The 18,654-nt window shown below is 46.3% G+C and overlaps 1 protein-coding gene across 1 annotated transcript; it reads left to right on the top strand.

Moving 5' to 3' along the window:
• The first annotated feature begins 190 nt into the window (after positions 1-190).
• On the top strand, positions 191-18,274 carry DRC1 (dynein regulatory complex subunit 1). The gene is made up of 17 exons (XM_061568826.1): positions 191-501; positions 1,175-1,262; positions 2,180-2,292; positions 2,945-3,209; positions 3,831-3,968; positions 5,255-5,341; positions 6,503-6,625; positions 7,632-7,771; positions 8,399-8,533; positions 9,067-9,305; positions 9,621-9,754; positions 11,095-11,184; positions 12,673-12,780; positions 13,178-13,452; positions 13,871-14,020; positions 14,690-14,792; positions 17,389-18,274. Exons 1-17 carry the CDS (start codon positions 377-379, stop codon positions 17,446-17,448), a joined length of 2,373 nt encoding a protein of 790 aa, XP_061424810.1. The 5' UTR covers positions 191-376; the 3' UTR covers positions 17,449-18,274.
• Positions 18,275-18,654: the final 380 nt, after the last annotated feature.

Genomic DNA, 18,654 nt, shown 5'->3' with positions numbered 1-18,654 from the left:
CTTTATAGCTCATCAGATTCCTCCAGCAGAAACAAATAAAAATTCCCATGCGCGAAACGAAACGGCTCCAACTCTTCTGAGAATCGTGAACTCGCGTCCTGATTGGTCAAGGTATTGGGAAGGGGCGTGACTATTTCCCCTGCAACGCCCCCTAGCAACGCCCCTCCCTAACAACGCCCCCTAGCAACGCCCCTCCCTAACAACGCCCCCTAGCAACGCCCCTTGACTACAGCATCCCAAACCCAACTGCTTTGAAACGTCTCTTCGCACGAGCGATTGATGGCGCGGTGGATTTAAAAACAAAGTTGGTGGTTTCTAAATTGCCTTTGAATCAAATTCGTTTCGGTGGTGGTGAGGGTGGGGGGTGGGCGAGAAAATGAGCGCGGAGGAGGCCGACGAGGAGGTGAAGGCGGCCCCTCCGTCCGTGGAGTCGAGCGATCAGACGGAGCGAATCGAGGCGCGGAGACTGAGAGTGGCGGCGAGGGTGGAGGCGTTGAAGAGGTGAGATGTTGACATCAACATGGACATCATCGTCCACATCATCGTGAACAATTCTGCGGAATGAAACGATAACAATGGGTGCGTTAAACGCTCGTTGCGCGTGACGATTTAAATGTGTTTGGCTGTGTCGGGTGGTGGAGGGTCGTAACGACACAACATTGGCCCGAATAATTACGTGGCCCGGCCCAATAGTACATTTTGAAGCATAATAACACAACGTGTAGAATCATAAGGGGCATTAATCAGGTCTAGTAAAAGAGCCCATGTAAGCTTCAATGTTTTTTTGCACTAATTCCTGTTTTCCTTCATTAATCTACTTTGTCTCATGGTATTGCTTTTCTAATTTTGTGACCCAGATTGCACTTGCAAATGAGACTCATCCTGTTCTCCTGAATCCGCACCTGTTTAAACAAATAAACTTGGAACTGGTCAAATGAAGTATCTTACTATGCTCTTTGGTTCTTTCGGTAAAGTCAGGTAGGTATAAAATAAAATAAATGATCACGAAAAATTCAAATCTATCTTACTATGATCATCAACACGATCAATATTAACAGCACAATACGCTGCGCCTAATCGTGACTCAATCACCATCGTCGTTGTCATGGACATTTAACACGAACTCTTTTCCTCCCACACAAATGTCTGCTTACACACAAACCTATGGACACAGGGCGATTCTGGGTGAGACATCCAGCCTATCACTCGATGCCCTCACCCAGGGTGGCCAAGCCCAGCGCCGTGAGGAGGAGAGCCGTCAGGTGAGGCCCAGGACATGGACCCCCACACAGCCATTGAATAACAGCAGTCATATCTAACAAATAATTTGTTATTGCCGGGATCAGCAATTGCTAATGTACTAGGTAATATAATTATAGGTACCTCAAGCACACACAAGACACACACAAGGTACACACGCACAATGCAGGCACACAAGGCATGTACACGCGATATACACACAAGACACACGAGACAACCATACAAGGCAAGCACACACACACAAGACACACACAAGGCATGCAAAGACAAAGATCTCTCATATAGCCTGAACAGACTGTTGGGGCAAGTGCTGTTAGCGAGTAGAACCGATGAAGGCTGACACGGCACACGAGGGGGTGAGTGGCCGGCACCACGCCCGGCCGCCTTTGTCTCCGCAGTAGGCGATGTTTACACACCGCACCAGATACACATTTGAGGCTGAGTAGACCTAGGGGAGGCTCAGGACCCGTTCAGATAATCGTCACTGGTGTTGGCCGTGAGCGGGAATCGAACCCGGGCCGCCGGGTTCGTAGCACAGCGTGCTAATCACTACACGACTGCTCTCCATAAGTTATTCATAGGGGATGGTTCTAGTAATTATTTGAATCACAGAAAAAAGTTCACTTTTATTCATCCGAATTCATGAGTACTAATAATTTATAATATCTATTGTAAATTTGATTGTTTGTTTTTGTGAGGTGACGTGGTTTTTCTGCCTCGCTGGATTTTTTTGACTTACTGGGCACCTTGAGATATACTGTCCTGCATGGGAGGCGTGGTATGTTATATAAGTAATGATGGCGAGTTTAATTTTTTTAAATCACCATTTCTTCAAGATGGTCCGGAAGCAGCTTGTGATAGCGAACGAGTTAATGTGTCTCCTTGCTAAAGTGAGCTCATCTGGCTGTTGCTGGCACAGAGGCTGGACAAGCTTCTGGAAGACGGCACGGAGCTGGTGAGCAATGTACGTGTGGCGGTGGATGCCAGAGAGGTACAGAGGCGCGCGCACAACGAGGAAGCGCGAAGGCTGAGGTAAGCGAGAAGTTGTCATCATTGTCATTCTTACGTCATTTGCAGCCCATGCCTATGGTGTCATCGGCGTTCACCATAAATATTGTCATCCGAATCATCACAACCATTGTCACCACGATCATCATGGTGATCGTGACATCATTATCATGGTCATAACCTTCATAGTCGTTCTCAGCATCGTGACGATCATCATCATCACGCATAATCATTATCATGTTGCAACCATCAACAGGGCATTAGCAGCACTGTGCAGCGTACACAAGAGGCATCAGCAGTAACACTGCTAGCGAGCAGTGCATCACATTGAGTTGCAGAATGCTGCATGTTATTGAAACCCACATTTGTGATATTTAAATTAAGAAACTTTTAACATTATGGGATGAGACCATCATAATTATACACTTCAGAACTTAGTTTTAGTCAAATGTGACTGGTATCCTGTGGCTCAACTTTTTGAACTCAGCCTTCAATGGTGAAGTGTGCGAACATCATTACTAGAAAATGAGCCAAACATTCTAATTAGGACTTGGCTACTTCTTTATTTTTACCTCCTGGACTCTGAAGAAACAAACTAACGAATCAACAAAATAGGTGAATGAATCATTTCTTCGTGCCATTGACACATCTCCAAACCTCTGCCGTTGCCGCTCAGGCTGGAGAAGTTAGAGTCGGAAGCCCGCGAAAGCCTCGAGAAATTCGAACGCATCGCCAGCGGTTGGCACGCGCCGCTCGGCGGCTTGAGGGACTTCAGCGGAAAGACTGGGGTAACCGCCGATGGGGCCGTCAACGCTGCCACCAACGGGACCAAGCGGGCCCTCCCCGTGCCTCAGGCGCTGCGAGATGCCCTGCATGCACAGCAGAAGCTGTGCGCCGCTCTCATCGAAGACAAGAACAAGCTCATCACTGAACTCGAGCAGGTGCCCTGTGAATGTGATAGGACACTAACGAGTGGAAAGCAAGACAAATCATTAAATGGAAGGCAGGGTTAAGTGTCATGGTTGGGCTAGTGTTAAGGATGGGGTAGGCGTAGGGATATAGATAATGGTTGGTTGGATAGTTTGAGAGTTATGGGTAGGATGAGTGTTCGATTGGCTAGTGTGGTTAAGGTTTGCACTCATGCTTAGCTGCCGTGCTTGTTGGAGTTAGGAGTGATTCTTATGTGCTTAACTTGTGATTAGAGTAGGGCTCATTACTTGGTTGGATACTGTGGATAGGATTACAAAAATAATAGACATTTATTTTCAGAAGTCGCTTGAAGGAAATGGAGTAGCCAGAGAAAAATAATTGCATACAAGGAAATCACATTCAAACACCATTGTACAAAGTAGATCAGCATCATACTTGCTGTACTGCCTTCTGCCAGTATCATCTCACTGCCCGTGCAATAATCCCACATACATGGGGAACTCGGCGCAGTCCACCTACGCCACCCCCTGGAGCTCTGGATTACAGGCAATTTCTCACTGCAAATGCGAGACTTGGTTATGTTCGCATGCATGCGTGCTTGTTAATTTATGTATGTGTGTGTGTGTGCTCAGGAGCTCAAGACACACGATGAACAGTTTGTTCGAGACCTTAAGCGACAGGCGACCGACATAGAACTTCTCACGGAGCGGATGGAGGAGCAGGCACGCAGCGTCGCCCAGACATGCCGTGAAGAGATGACGAGCCTGGAGGTAGCGCTTGACGTGAAGGAATATTGCCCTGTATACAGAAGTCTTGGGTTCGATCCCAACCCTGACGCCTGTATAATTGGAATTTACATGTTCTCCGCGTGGTCATGTGGATTTTTCTCTAGCTCATCCGGCTTTTCCCTCCACAATTAGAAACATGTGTTTAGATTATTTGGCTGCGATAAATTTTCACGTGAGAAGGCCGCACCTTCGATTTGCACGGTTAGCTACCTATGGTTGGAAAGAAGTTCAACATACGTACACAATGCTCCTAATATAACAGTAGTAATTGTCATCGCTTTGTCAATCCACTACTGGAGGAAGACCTTCCCATGCCATGCTGGTAATTGGGGGTTGTTTGATCTAACTTATCCATGCTGGTCATTGTGGATTTGTGAAGGATGATCCTAGCACTGGTTCTGGTATCACTTGCTTTTCATTTTAGCCATGGCTGGGAATTTTTTGTGCAGTCCAATAACCACTGCACCAACCACGCCACTGCCAGTACAAATAATAAAGCTGAATTTTAGAACTCATTTCCAGGAGGGGTTCTTCTACAATGGAATGTTTGGCCATACAATGAATGAGTGTTTGGCACATGAGCGGAAACCAAAGTACCCGGATAAATTCTAGATTTGAATTTCGATTTAAAGCTTTCGTGACTGTAGGGATTCATCTTCTTGGTTCTTTCGGTAAAGTCACGTAGAAGAGAAGTAATAAAATAATAAAAATAAAACATAATAAAATAATTCTCACGACGTTTCGGCCACAACGCAAGCAGCCGTCCTCAGGTGGAGAACAGGTCCGTCAAGTAGACAGTCTTCAGTAGACAGAGTCTTCAGACTCTGTCTACTTGACGGACCTGTTCTTCACCTGAGGACGGCTGCTTGCGTTGTGGCCGAAACGTCGTGAGAATTATTTTATTATATTTTATTTTTATTATTTTATTACTTCCCTTCTACGTGATCTAGATTTTAAGTTATAAAACCCACCACACTTATGAGGGAATGATGCTCAGAGCTCTACACAGATAGATACATTGCTGTGCTGCCATTTTTTGGCCACCATTAAAACCCAAACCTTAACGCCTAATATGCCCAGGCAGTCTCCCATCCAAGCACCTACCAAGCTCAAACCTGCTTATCTTCTGAGGTCTGATGAGATTGGTCATAGACAAAATTACGCAATTGGGAGGTACCATGGAATATTTAGCAATTTGCCATGATGACGCCTTGAATTTTTAATACGAATGTATTTTTTCTGTATTACTTCTATGCCTGTCCTTGCAGAAAGAGTTTGAAGCAGAGAGGCGTGAGCTGCTGGAGAAAAACCGCAAGGAGTGGGAGCAAGCGACACACACCAGGCGAGACAGGGAGGTGAGTTCTCACACAAACACACAACACCACACTATATGGCCAGCCCAACAGCCCTGCCCTTACCCTAACCCTAAGTGTAGCCCTTAACCCAAGAACTAATTCTCAAATATATGGTTCACTAAACTTTACTTAAACTTTCAACCTAACATAATCCTAAACTTAAATGACCCTGATAGTAGGTGCCCTTGCGTGGAACAAGGTGGATGCCAGGGGGGGCGAGTAATTCTATATAGCTTCATAATTAAGAAATTTGCACGTGATTTATAATACTTTTAAAAAATTGGACCGCGATGCCGGAACACATGGAATAATGTCACGAGGTCTTTAGCTTCCACTGCGAAGCGGACAACACGTATCTTTTTACAGTTGTAGTGAGTTCAACTGAGTCGCAGACGCACTTCTTGGAGGCACCACATTTATTAAAATCAACACACGGGGTACTTACTACCCCTTAACACATTAACAACCTATGGTGGTGGACCACCAGGCTAATACTGGAGTTAGCTACAACGGACCGGACCCTGGCCTGGGTCCCGGTCCACGTGTTGGTGGCTCTTGTAGGACCTAGAATGTAGAACGTAGATTCTTCAGGATGAACAACAGCAGTCGGTCCCTCTCGGGGACCCGGCTTTTATCCTCTGTGGCAGGGCTGGCTCCGCCCTTAGCCACGACCACCTTCTAGAATCCTCTAGCAGGTTCTCGACCCTGACACGTGACCACCCCTAGCCCCCACCTGGGACCCCTGTGTCGACTTTACCGGTCACGTGTCCTTCGGGGTCAACCAGAGTGCCATGGCCCTTAGTAACCCCATTCCCATGGCCGGCACTCTCACACCCTACCCTGTAGGGGTCGGCACTGCACGCAGAGCGTGGTGCCACTCAGCACTGTCGGGACAGCGCTCACCGAGCCCATCTAGGGCCGGTAGTGCACCCACATATACGTGGTGCCCGCGATGGCAATACATCGCACGCCGTGCCTCTCTAGAGCCGGCATTACACAGTGACATCCACGATGTCACTAAACAGTTAATATACCCGCAGCATGAGTCAGGGCGGCCACTGGGACTGAACCGTGACGCTTTGCAACAAGCGGCGAGCGTGCTACCGCCGGGCCACGTCACCTTCAAAGTCTGAGCCTGGCCGTGGCTGTTTGTGACCACAGGAGCAGCAGCTGGAGGGGCGACTGCGTCGAGCCGAGGATCAAGAGCAGCAGCTTCAGGACTTGCGGCGACAGGGGGTGGAGGAGATCAACGAGATCAAGGAAAAGCTGGAGGGCGACGTGCAGGTGATCATTCATCAGTCAGCCAATTCATGAGTTCGTCCAACAGGTCATTCATTAATTAGTTAAACGGCATTAGTAATGATATGATTGGTGTATTGTAAATGCTGATGGTGTTGTTGACGGTGTTAACGCCGATGGAGATTATATTGATGACCATCTAAAAATTTGGGATGTGTTTTCATGGATGATGATGGTGGTGGTGGTGATGTTGTCATTGTTAACTGTGATGATGATCATGTCAATAACGTAGAATGATGATATTATAACATGCTCATGATGATTTTTTAAATGATAAGTTATAGTAGTACCATAGAGAATGAGTTACCTCTCACTGAGAGGATGGACGACTGGGGGCATCTAACCAAAGGGTTTGGTTTCTGGATTGTAGAGAGCATGGAGGGGAGTAGAGTGAAATGAGACAGGAGAGGTAAAGTAATGCATGGAGGGGAATGCCATGAGGGTAGAGGTGGGAGAGAGTATAGAGGGGAGTGGAGTGAGATGGAGAGGGAAGAGGTAGGCAGGGGCGAGTTCATATAGAATCTTGACGTTGGTGAGTGTGATCTTGAAAGTGATTCGAGATTGTATTGTCAGCATTAGGGTGATGTGGTCTCATTTATGGGTGCTAGTTTGGCAGCGGCATCTTAGATCATCTGGAGTTTAGAGATGAGGAATATGGGGGGGCCATGGAGGAGAGGTGTGGAAGCCGAGTCAGGATATGATGAAGGCATGAGTGAGAGTCGAAGCTGCAACTGGTGAAAGAAATGAGAAATGCAGGAGATGTTGCACAGATGGAAATATGAGGTTCAGCAAAGTTGAGTTATAATGTTACACAATTATGACATTGAACATTTATGATGATCTTGTTAATATAAAATGACGATGGTAATATAATAAAGTTACAAAAATCATGTCAATAAAAATAATGGTGATTATTGAAAATGATCATGTTGATATTGTAAAACGAGGATCCATATTTGCTTGGTCTCGACGATGTTGGCTGACACTCCAGGCCCTGCAGCAGCAGCTGCAGCAGATGAAGGCTACATACCAACTCAACCAGGAGAAGCTTGAGTACAACTTCCATGTGCTGAAAAAACGTGATGAAGAGAATGCCTTGGCCAAGGCTCTGCAAAAACGCCGGCTCACAAGGTAGCACCACACTTGTGTGTGTGTGTACATGTGTATGTTACAGCTACCCTCCTGGAGCTGGGTGGCTAAAATGCAGCAAGTTGGCAAAGCAGGGGGGACACAGATGGTGCATCTGCCAGTCATTTCAGTCAGTCACCCCATGGAACCTGGAACTGTCACGTGACCTCCAGTTAGCGAGCCTTCAACACTTCACGTGGCCTCGCAGTGCACCGAGCATGATTCACTCCCAGAAGGCTGTGTGGCTGATGAGTTGCGTAAACATACTTTTTTAATGTGGTGAAATAAATATGGAAGATGAGGTATTAATTATTTACTTACAATGAAGTCGGGTTCAGACATGTTGAATTAGTTTTTTCATCAATTTTACTTAGAAGCAGCTTTAGCTCTTCGCCGGCAATTCTACTGAGAAAACAAATGCGCTTTTCCTGGAATTTTTTTATTCAGCTGTGAGGTGTGCCAAATGCCTGTTTTAAAAAGAATAAGCGTGTTCTAGTACTCATTCGTAAAATTGTGTTCATCATGACTATCTTGACTCAATTGTTTGGCCACACCAAAAGCATCACGATTTTTTTGTGAATATAAATATATAGAGATTATTAATACTGCACTTGAACGTGGGCCCTACAGGCAGCAGGATTTGTTAACCTCCTTGAAGGCCCGTTACGCCAAGATGGAGCGGCAGTACAAGGACGAAAACTTGTCTTTGGCGAGCGACTTCACGCGGATGTCCGAGGAGCAGCAGCAGGTGCATAGCCTCACCAGGTGAGAGGTCGGCACACGCGGGAGAGTCACTCCCACTGAGACCTTAATTTCAGCCGCAGCTGTCCAAGGGCTGAGTTTCTGAAAGTATTTAGGTTGTGGTGCGATAATGGGATTGATGGAGAGTAAATAGCTGTTGGGTGGGGGGGAAGTGCACATTGAAGTCTGTGATACATACCCTCCTCATATACGTATGTTTAACTTTTTTCGCACCGTACGTATCCAACCGTGTTAATTGGAGGTGCGGATGAAGGACAACAAACTATATACAAAAAGGAGTTCAAAATAAATGAGTTTCAATCTATGTTTGAAAGTGCATAGCTCCAGTGGCTTCCTAATATCGGACGGAAAAGCGTTCCAGACGGCCACAGAAGCACATCTGAAAGTGCGCGATGCAGTGACCGTCTTTGTTTGATGGTTAGCCAAAAGCCACTGCGAGGTTGACCAGAGTTTGCGTGATGGTTTATACTCCTTGACGTTAGCCTTATCAATCACCGTTCATCTCCCACCCTCTGCCCTTCCCGTATGCGACGCAGTCACTTTGGCGGTGTGGACGCGCGCCGTTTCCGTGGCGTGTGGCTCATGGCGGAGGAGGAGGCACGCCGCCTCGCTCGCCGGGCCCTTGACGCCGACCGCGCCATCACCGAGCAGCAGCTGGGCCTAGACTGGGAGGCCCCCCCTGACTCCGAGGCCCTCCTGGTTGGGCCCAGCCGTCTCGCCGTGGGCAGCCACCGGACGGCCGCAGAGCTCACCAAGAGCATCCTCACCACGCCCGGTGAGTAGCCGCAGGGGGACACACTGATGTCCGTTGTAGCGGTAGTAGGGATTAGGAGTGTGATGATTATTTAATTCTAAGTGTACGCTATGCAAACTATATCTGTTGAACTCTTAAACCATAACACTGTGTGTGATTCCCAGAGAGATTAAGATTGTGACGCCTCCATAATTACTATCAACTCTCGTTCTATTATAGAAAATGTTACGGCTTTAATTCGTAAATCCCTCGACTAGCTCCTAGCCACGTGCTGTTATGCATAAGTGCTGTTTTGTTGTAATTTGGAGTACGGAGATGGCACTGTATCTGTTGAAGGAGGGCTGAAACAAGAGGATGAGGAGGTGGAGGAAAAGGTTAGAGAGGCAGACACATCGAAGGAAGGGAGGGAATCTCCGGCACTTACCCCTGCAACGCTGAAACGAATCCTAGAGCTGCTCAGCGATGAATCGGTAAGTGTCCATGAATTTTGTAATCAACAGTAATGCTTTGTGCTTATCTAGAAGGTGAAGCCAAAGTGACATAGTGGGTAGCGCACTGTACACTGAATGCTACGACCTGGGTTTAATTCGCGGCCATACACAGCGGAAAGTGGTGTCCTAACCTGCTTGGCCTTCTCTAGGTCTAGTCAGCCCTAAATGAGTACCTGGTGTAATTTGTATACATCAGCACTGGGGAGACAAACATAGCATTGTGGTTCTGGCCGCACCACCCTTTGTGTGCTGTGCCAAACTTAGCAGGTGTTTGTTAACAGCACTTTCTCCAAGAGCCTGTTTGGCTGTTAAGGGATCTTTGACTTCTGCTAACTAAGTTCCTCTCACCTGACAAAAACATTGGTGGCATCACCACCACTTTGCTGTAATTTTATGTGCAAAGGAATAAGTATAAGGATTTCCATATATAAGATTCTTATATGCCTCAGCAACTCAAAACGTCTTCCATTACATCTCATCTCAACCATTACAATGCCCTCCTGGAATCTAGCTAAGGGGACCCCCAATCGCAGCTGTCACTGTGGGCACAAGGTGAACATAGCAGCGGCCTTGGAATATGAATTAGCCTTCCAGTAGGGGGAAATTACTGCTATGTGGTGCTTCCCAGTTACATAATTTCCAAGTAATTTTTTCAGATTTGAAGAATATTGGCAAGGGGGGCCTGGGTGCGATTCCTGACTCGGGTGCCTTTTCTGTGTGGAGTTTGTATATTCTCCCTCTGTTCTGCATGTTTTCTCTCCGGGTTCTCCGGTTTCCCCCCATAACATCAACAACAACAAAACATAATGTAACTGGTATTGGCCAAACATCTCAATGCTGAAATATTACCAACTCAGATTACACTGTTTAAACGTGGCTGGACCCTCATGAATAACAGTCTTGAGATCCAGTGATACTTTTATAGGTAAACAAGTGTGAATAAATAAACAATTACATGAATAAAAAACGAAACTAAACTATTCTTTACTTTACCAGGTAAGGCACACTGAACTATATAGCTCTTTTTCAGAAGCGACCTGGCCACAACCGATAGCTCAATGAAGTGGCTTATCACGTGTAAATTTATAACAGCCAAATACTCTAAATGCATGTTGTTTATAAATGTGGAGGGGAAAAATTGGAGGACTCGGATAAAAATTCACGTGACCACGGTGAGAGAGAACATGCAAACTCCAAATATACAGGTGTCAGGGTTGGCATCGAACCCACGATCTGTATACCAGGCGAGGTAGATAACATCTCGCCACCGCAGCGCGTACATTATAAATGCAATGTCCAGCACTGCCATTCTCCCCCAGGGTTTCTTGGTGGAGCAGAAGCTGCTGAAGCTGCTGGAGCCTCTACCCCGTGACGAGCGCTCCCTTCTGACGCTGCACACCGTCCTCACCGTGAGTACCATCGTGAACCGTCCACCCCCGCGATCTCCAATGCAACACAAGCGCTCCTGCCCTCCCACCGCCGCACGTGAATAAGAACTCACGCTTTCGTTAACAACACTACTGTGTTCTTAAAAGGAAAGATATATATAGCAGGTGACGTTTCGGCCAATGGGTCTTATTCATGGCACGTAGATCATAATAGAGTGAATACGAGTCACTTCCAAAGTGCCTCGTGCTGGTGGTAGGTTTGTCACAATTTATCTAATAAAAGTTATTATTATATTTCGATTTAAAGCTTTCGTGACTGCAGGGATTCATCTTCTTGGTTCTTTCGGTAAAGTCTACGTGACTTTACCGAAAGAACCAAGGTGATTATTATGCTCATGTTACATGCATTAAATAATGCATGTAAGTATCCATTAGACTCTACACACGTGATAATTGTGGTTTTGGGGTGATGATTAGATAGAAAAATTAATACGTTTTTATTTCTATAATATATATTAGCTGCAGGTATTATGTTAACCAATTTTACGTAACATTTATGAATGTAAAATCATCTATTACTACACGTACAACTTTGTGCATGTATCATCAGCATTAAACGCGATTTTGACAAATCTTTACTTAATTACCTGCATTTTATATATACAGCTTATTGTATAATACATTCATAATATACAAGGTATACAGTCTATTGTATGGGGCTGGTTCAGGTAATCTCTTCAACCTGTAGTTGTTTCCAGCCTGTGTGTATTTTCCGGTTGTGTGATGGGTTTTTTCGTCATTGACAGGAAATGTAGAATTTGTATTATTTTTGCCTTGAGGCAAGTACTTTGGGCATCGCCGTAACGTAAATGTACAGTATGTTATCTCCATATATTGGGCTCCCAGTGGCATAGAGCGGCAGTGAACGTTGATACTGTACTGTACGAATGAGTCCTAATGAGAAGAAAACTAGTCTTTAGTTGCTTCTTTGTTTCACTGCTTCCTCTTGAGAGCAATAAACAAGCTCACCTGTTCCCAGTTTGTGGCTTAGACAAGGCTGGGAGTACTGTAAGTGCAATGTGGTGGTCACATGAGCATGCATGCAAGGCATGATGGGAGTAATTCCTTCCTCCTGTTTGCGATTTATAACAGGGTCCTGGGGCAGCAAAGCAAACTACACATCATGAAACCCATCGCTCTATCATAAACACACAAAATAAAACCTCTTTTATTTTCAGCTTAAATATCTAAATTCTGCATGAGACTTATTAAAACTCAGTAAACATACCAGTGCCAAAATACATATTAACCACTTTGCTTTTATAACCACTCTTTTGAACTAGTGGTGGTCATATGGAGAGACTGACTATGTGAAAGTAGAATTTTCGACACTAGCTCAGTAGTTGCCAGCGGACGTGAGCGCCACCCCTCACTTGAGCATGAAGGCACTCTTTGACTTCTTTGACTTTTTAATCTTTTGAATGGCGCTCGCCTGTGCCTTGTCTCCAGGCTCTGGGTTTGGAGACGGAGGAGGACGTGAAGAAGCTCGCGGAATTCTTCCTGGCGTTCGGAAAGGAACGGAAGGCGGAACGTGCGCAGCTCTGGGCTGCCGTGAAGGTAGTGTTCGTCCATAGTGCTGGGGGTGTGTTCCCGATTGTAGGATAAATCCGCAACGTGCGGAAATTGAGCCTAAATATAAACTTTGGATTGATCTGAAAGTATGACATTGCGAAAATTGACATCACTTTTATTACGCAACTTTCGTGGCTTTTCCTGCCAAAATCGGTGTCACATGACACCGAGCGACGTCACTTTTATTAGCACGAAGAAACATGAAAATTATTACATAATATGCAATTTCCAACATTATGAAAAAAAAATCCCAAATTGTCCTAAAAATCGGAAATGTGAAATGTAAAAATATAACATTCATCCCGAATCCATCCATACATTTACATACATACAAGGTAAAGATCATATTCACAAGCTGCTGCGATGGTGTCAACTTGTGCAGGGAAGTGAAAGGGCTGCCTCTTTGAAGAAGGAGAATGGAGAGGCTGGAGCTGCCAAGGTTGAGGAAGTAGGCGGAGGAAGAGATAGAAAGGAGGAGAGAGATGGAGAGCAGTTGAGCGAGCAAGAGAAGGAGGAGAGAGATGCAGACGGGAGGAATGGAGGGGAGACAGAAGGAGGACAGCATCCCTGGGCGCCCACAAGCGATGATCTCATCGACCCCGACGATGTCCTGTTGGCTCTGAAGCTGTTCATGAAGGAGCATCGCAAGCCCAACAGGTGTGCGCGTTCATTCATCCGTCTTCATACTCGTGATTTAAGTTGAACTCATCAATAATACAACACGATACCATATGTAACAAGTGTGATTGATCACTCAAGTTTGCTGCTGTTGAGCCTACCCCTTTCTTTCATTCACTTTATACGTTTTTATCTCGGCAATAAAGAGGTCCAGGGAGCCTGGGCCTGATTTTCAAAGCCAATCATACTGCTTCAGTAAAAAAATATCAAACAAATTTGTGCAGTTTTTACTTTGAAAATCGGTATGCGAGGTAAAAGGGTTTAAACATTGTCAGCAACCAGCTTAAATCAGTGGGGTCGGCAACTCTGCTTCTGAGATAACTGCAACGAGGCCTCTACTTTGCGCTAAAACTCCCACTTGTCGCGCTGCCATGGGACGGGGCTACGTGGGCGGCAGGAGCGGGTTTGACCGAGCGCTGCTGGAGGCCGGGCTTGGTGAGCGCGACGAGGAGCGGGATCAGGAGTATTGGCACCAGCTCGCCGGGATCATCCCCGACGAGCGCCTCACAGTGTGGGACGCGCTGCTGCAAGGCCTGGACAAGTACCAGTGAGTGTGTGTGTGTGTGCGCATGCGTGTGCATGCCTTGTGCTGGCCACCCACCCTAATGCGTACCGTGCTGACCTTCATAGGTGCTCGCTAACAGCACTTGCCCCAACAGTCTGTTAAGGCTTCACGGGGAATCTTTGTCTTTGCATGCCTTGTGTGTGTCTTCTCTGTGTGCGTGCGCATGCCTTGTGTGGTTGTCTAGTGTGTGTCTTGTGTGTATGTGTTGCTTGTGCATGCCTTGTGTGTGTGCCTGCATTGTGCGTGTGTACCTTGTGTGTCATGTGTGTGCGTGAGGTACCTATAATTATTAGATCACCCTGTACATTAGCAATTGCTGATCCAGCCGATCACAAATTCTCCACATGTGCCATAATGTACACGTACATCCCATTTTTTCAATCCACTACTGAATGAGGGCCCCCCACACTGGTCAGTGCGGGTTGGTGAAGGTAGGGGAAGCACAGGACAACGATGGATCTTGCTGCACTGATTATGCTGCCCACATGCATGGTGGTTGCCCTTCGAAGCACTGTCTATATCTCAACCCTGCTCGGCTTCTGACGTCTGACGGGATCGAGCATGTACCAGATGAGTTGGTAATAGTTGGGACTAATAGTAGATGGCTACAAACAAGACTACACCTCTTTGTCTACACCGTGCGGAGTGCAGCACGGTGCTGAGTGCCCGAGAGAGCCTCGTCGGTGAGACCGAAGCGCTCAGGCGGCAGAACGCCGAGCTGCGTTTGCTGCTGCAGCAATACATGCATACGCGGGTAAGACGTACACAACGCACGCAGCACATGCTGAGATCCACAACACACCACATACACATCATGCCACACACACCACAATAACAGCCGCCATATTCCACTAAGCGGTGGTAACGTCATCACAGAGCTTGTGCCAGGCTAGGTGTACTTTGAGGCCACGTGAAGTGCCGAAGGCTCGCTGATAGGAGGTTACAGGACAGACCCAGGTACCATGGGTCGTGGATGTCACTGGGTAATGCTGGCTCTAGCGAGGCACGGTGTGCGATGTATTGCCATCGCGGACACCCCGTACATGTGAGTGTAGTACCAGCCCCAGAGGGGGCTCGGTGAGCGGTGGGTCATAGCGCTCAGTGGCACCACGCGTGGCGTGCAGTGCTGACTCCTACAGGAGGGAGTGTGGAAGTGTTAACCATGGGATGAGGTTACCCCAGGCCATGGCACTCTGGTTGACCCTGGAAGGCACGTGACAAGTAAGATCTACACAGGGGCCCCAAGTGGGGAGCTAGGGGTGGTCAAGTGTCGGGCGAGATTCTGATCGAGGATTCGAGAAGGTGGTCGTGGCCAAGGGCGGGGCCAGCCACGACCCGTGAAGATATAAGCCGGGTCCGCAGAGAGACCGGGGTTGAGCTTTGCTCTTGTCATCCTGAAGATCTACGTTCTACGTCCGAGAAAAGTCACCAACATGTGGACCTGGACCCAAGCTGGGGTCCGGTCCATTGTAGCTACTCCCAGTGTAACTCGTGTAGTTAGCATGGTGGTCCACCACCATAGGGTATTATCTGGTAAAGGGGCAGTTACCCCTTTGTGTTAAGTGTGTTGGTATTAATAAATGTGTTGCCTCCAAAGAGTACGTCTGCAACTTAGTTGAGCCCACTACACATGCAACATGCTAGGTTTTAGGCAGTATGGCAACAAAAGCAAAATAAACTAAAAAATAATAACTAGATGTCACAATTAATGATTAAAATGTAAAATAATTATCAAGGACAATGACATTAATAGCTCTGCACTTCACTATTATAATCATAATTAAGATAGAATGTTCAAGCATATGTTAGTCCACTGCTGGATGAAGGTTGTGCCAGTCATGGGGGTTATTTGAGCATAAATTTTGATTTAAAGCTTTCGTGACTGCAGGGATTCATCTTCTTGGTTCTTTCGGTAAAGTCACGTAGAAGGGAAGTAATAAAATAATAAAAATAAAACATAATAAAATTATTCTCACGACGTTTCGGCCACAACGCAAGCAGCCGTCCTCAGGTGAAAACCAGGTCCGTCGAGGCGACAGAGTCTGAATGAAACAGCACACGAGCTTGGAGCATATATATAAGCTGGGCGCCTTGACAAAGGAATTTGCATATCAAAATGAATTTAGCATATTTATGGGAAATGCAGGAATGTGATTAGTACTACATATGCATGTGCATTATGCAGGATTAACAGCATCAAAGGGAGCTGCAGTTGCTGCTGCTGCTGCAGTTTCTGCTGCTGCTGCAGTTGCTGCTGCTGCTGCAGTTTCTGCTGCTGCTGCTGCAGTTTCTGCTGCTGCTGCTGCAGTTTCTGCTGCTGCTGCTGCAGTTTCTGCTGCTGCTGCTGCTGCAGTTTCTGCTGCTGCTGCAGTTGCTGCTGCTGCAGTTGCTGCTGCTGCTGCAGTTACTGCTGCTGCAGTTGCTGCTGCAGTTGCTGCTGCAGTTGCTGCCTTATCCATTTTAATATAACACTATGTATTATTCTACCCACCCTAATGTGTATCACACTGCTATATATTTACTATACAATTACGACACCATACATTATTCTGCACACTGCACCATGCCAGTGAGTGGAACGTGGTCTGAAAGTCACCGTAAACGTGAACACAATCAGTTAAGATCCAGAAACTGCAGCAGCAGCAGCAGAAACTGCAGCAGCAGCAGCAGAAACTGCAGCAGCAGCAGCAGAAACTGCAGCAGCAGCAGAAACTGCAGCAGCAGCAACTGCAGCTCCCTTTGATGCTGTTAATCCTGCATAATGCACATGCATATGTAGTACTAATCACATTCCTGCATTTCCCATAAATATGCTAAATTCATTTTGATATGCAAATTCCTTTGTCAAGGCGCCCAGCTTATATATATGCTCCAAGCTCGTGTGCTGTTTCATTCAGACTCTGTCGCCTCGACGGACCTGGTTTTCACCTGAGGACGGCTGCTTGCATTGTGGCCGAAACGTCGTGAGAATAATTTTATTATGTTTTATTTTTATTATTTTACTACTTCCCTTCTACGTGACTTTACCGAAAGAACCAAGAAGATATTTGAGCATACTCAACCATGTGCCGGGCGATATGGGTTGGTGAAGGGAGGAGGCCATAATTAGTTCAGATATTACTTGCTACTACTATTAGCCATAGGTAGGAAATGGACTCAGGTGAACGGGTTCATAATGCAGTGTGCCAACTGCTGTGCCAGTACCATGAATCCAATACACTGACCCTAACCCTCTCTTTTTATTTCTCCTGAGTCTCTACACTCCCCTTCTGCATATCTCTTTCTCCCACATCCACAAATCTCCCTGCACTGCCCCCCATGCCCCACTGACTCCACGCTTTCCTGTGCAGGTAAACCCCGAGATGAAAGAGCCCTCTTCTAAATCCTTCGAATGGGCTGTCCTGCCGTGATCTCCGAACGAGGCCGGGGGTCAAACGAGAAACAAGTGAAGATCAACCGCGAGGAGGTGCTGGATGGGACACAAGGTCACAGCCACTGCTCCAATTACTTGGAGTGGAGATCACCGTGAGGAGGCGAGGAGGCTTCAGAGGGACAAGGGGTCACAATTACTGCCCCCGATACTTGGAGTGCGAGCGTATATTTTATAATTTCTGATAATTTCCATGGGCAATTGCCAAAGCGCTCCTGCTAAGGTGGACCTCAAAGACCATGAAATGTCACCACTCACAAGTGACAACCGAAATCTGAATTTTATATATTTTCCAAGAAAATAAATTAATAACGCAGCCTGTGCAACTACATTCACCTATATGTCCCTTATAAAGGAAGGACATTAATATGAAATTGAATAAGTAGATGTCAATCGTATGGTTAAATAAAGGACAACAACTGAAGAAGCTGTTCAATGAATAATAATTATTGGCTGGTGAAGCCTGCATTACTACTGTGAGTGTTCACAGGTGAAACATGCCAGGCCGAGACAGCTGGGGTCTGAAGCTTGACACTTTCACTTTTCTAGTGCTCACTAGCTTGTTCAATATAGAGCACCAATGTATTTACTTCCAGTGGCTACTATAAAATGATAATGTGCCAAGGAGAACGATGCTTGATTTGAATTTTGTCAGGAGGGTGGGAGCAAGGGGAAACCAGAGCAACGGCTCTAACTCCAAGAATTGTGGGTTTCAGATATTGTCGTTCTCACATTCACCTGAAAGCATTTTACTTTCCCGCATTTTTATTTTGCTTTTGAGTTATTAAAATAAATTTTCCGAATCACTTATTTTTCCACATTCGTATTAATTTGCAGTTGCAAAGTATCAAGCGTCTGATCATTACAATATAATGTACAGCCCTTTGTCAATCCACTGCTGAATGTAGGATTCCCTAAGTTGCGTCAATCGTGGGGGCTATATGACCATACTTCACCACACTAGTCAGTGCGAGTTGGCAAAAACGGGGTCTGTCTGGTGAGGTTATACCAGCGAGGTTTGTAATTATTTGCCCCAAAGTGCACCCAGCCTGGCATATAAGTGTCATGGTAACTGACACTTCATGGCGAATGGCAGGTATTGTTGTTGTTGCTGCACAACTTGGGTTTTTGAGACGGACACAAAGCAAGCCGTTCCAACATCAGGACAAGGCCAGATGAATAGTAC

This window comes from Lethenteron reissneri, chromosome 42 (assembly GCF_015708825.2).
Source record: "Lethenteron reissneri isolate LAM-NWPU_2019-01 chromosome 42, ASM1570882v1, whole genome shotgun sequence".
NCBI classification, from domain to species: domain Eukaryota; kingdom Metazoa; phylum Chordata; class Hyperoartia; order Petromyzontiformes; family Petromyzontidae; genus Lethenteron; species Lethenteron reissneri.
The sequence above is the reverse complement of the archived record's forward strand: the minus strand, read 5'-3'. Positions and strand labels throughout refer to the sequence as shown.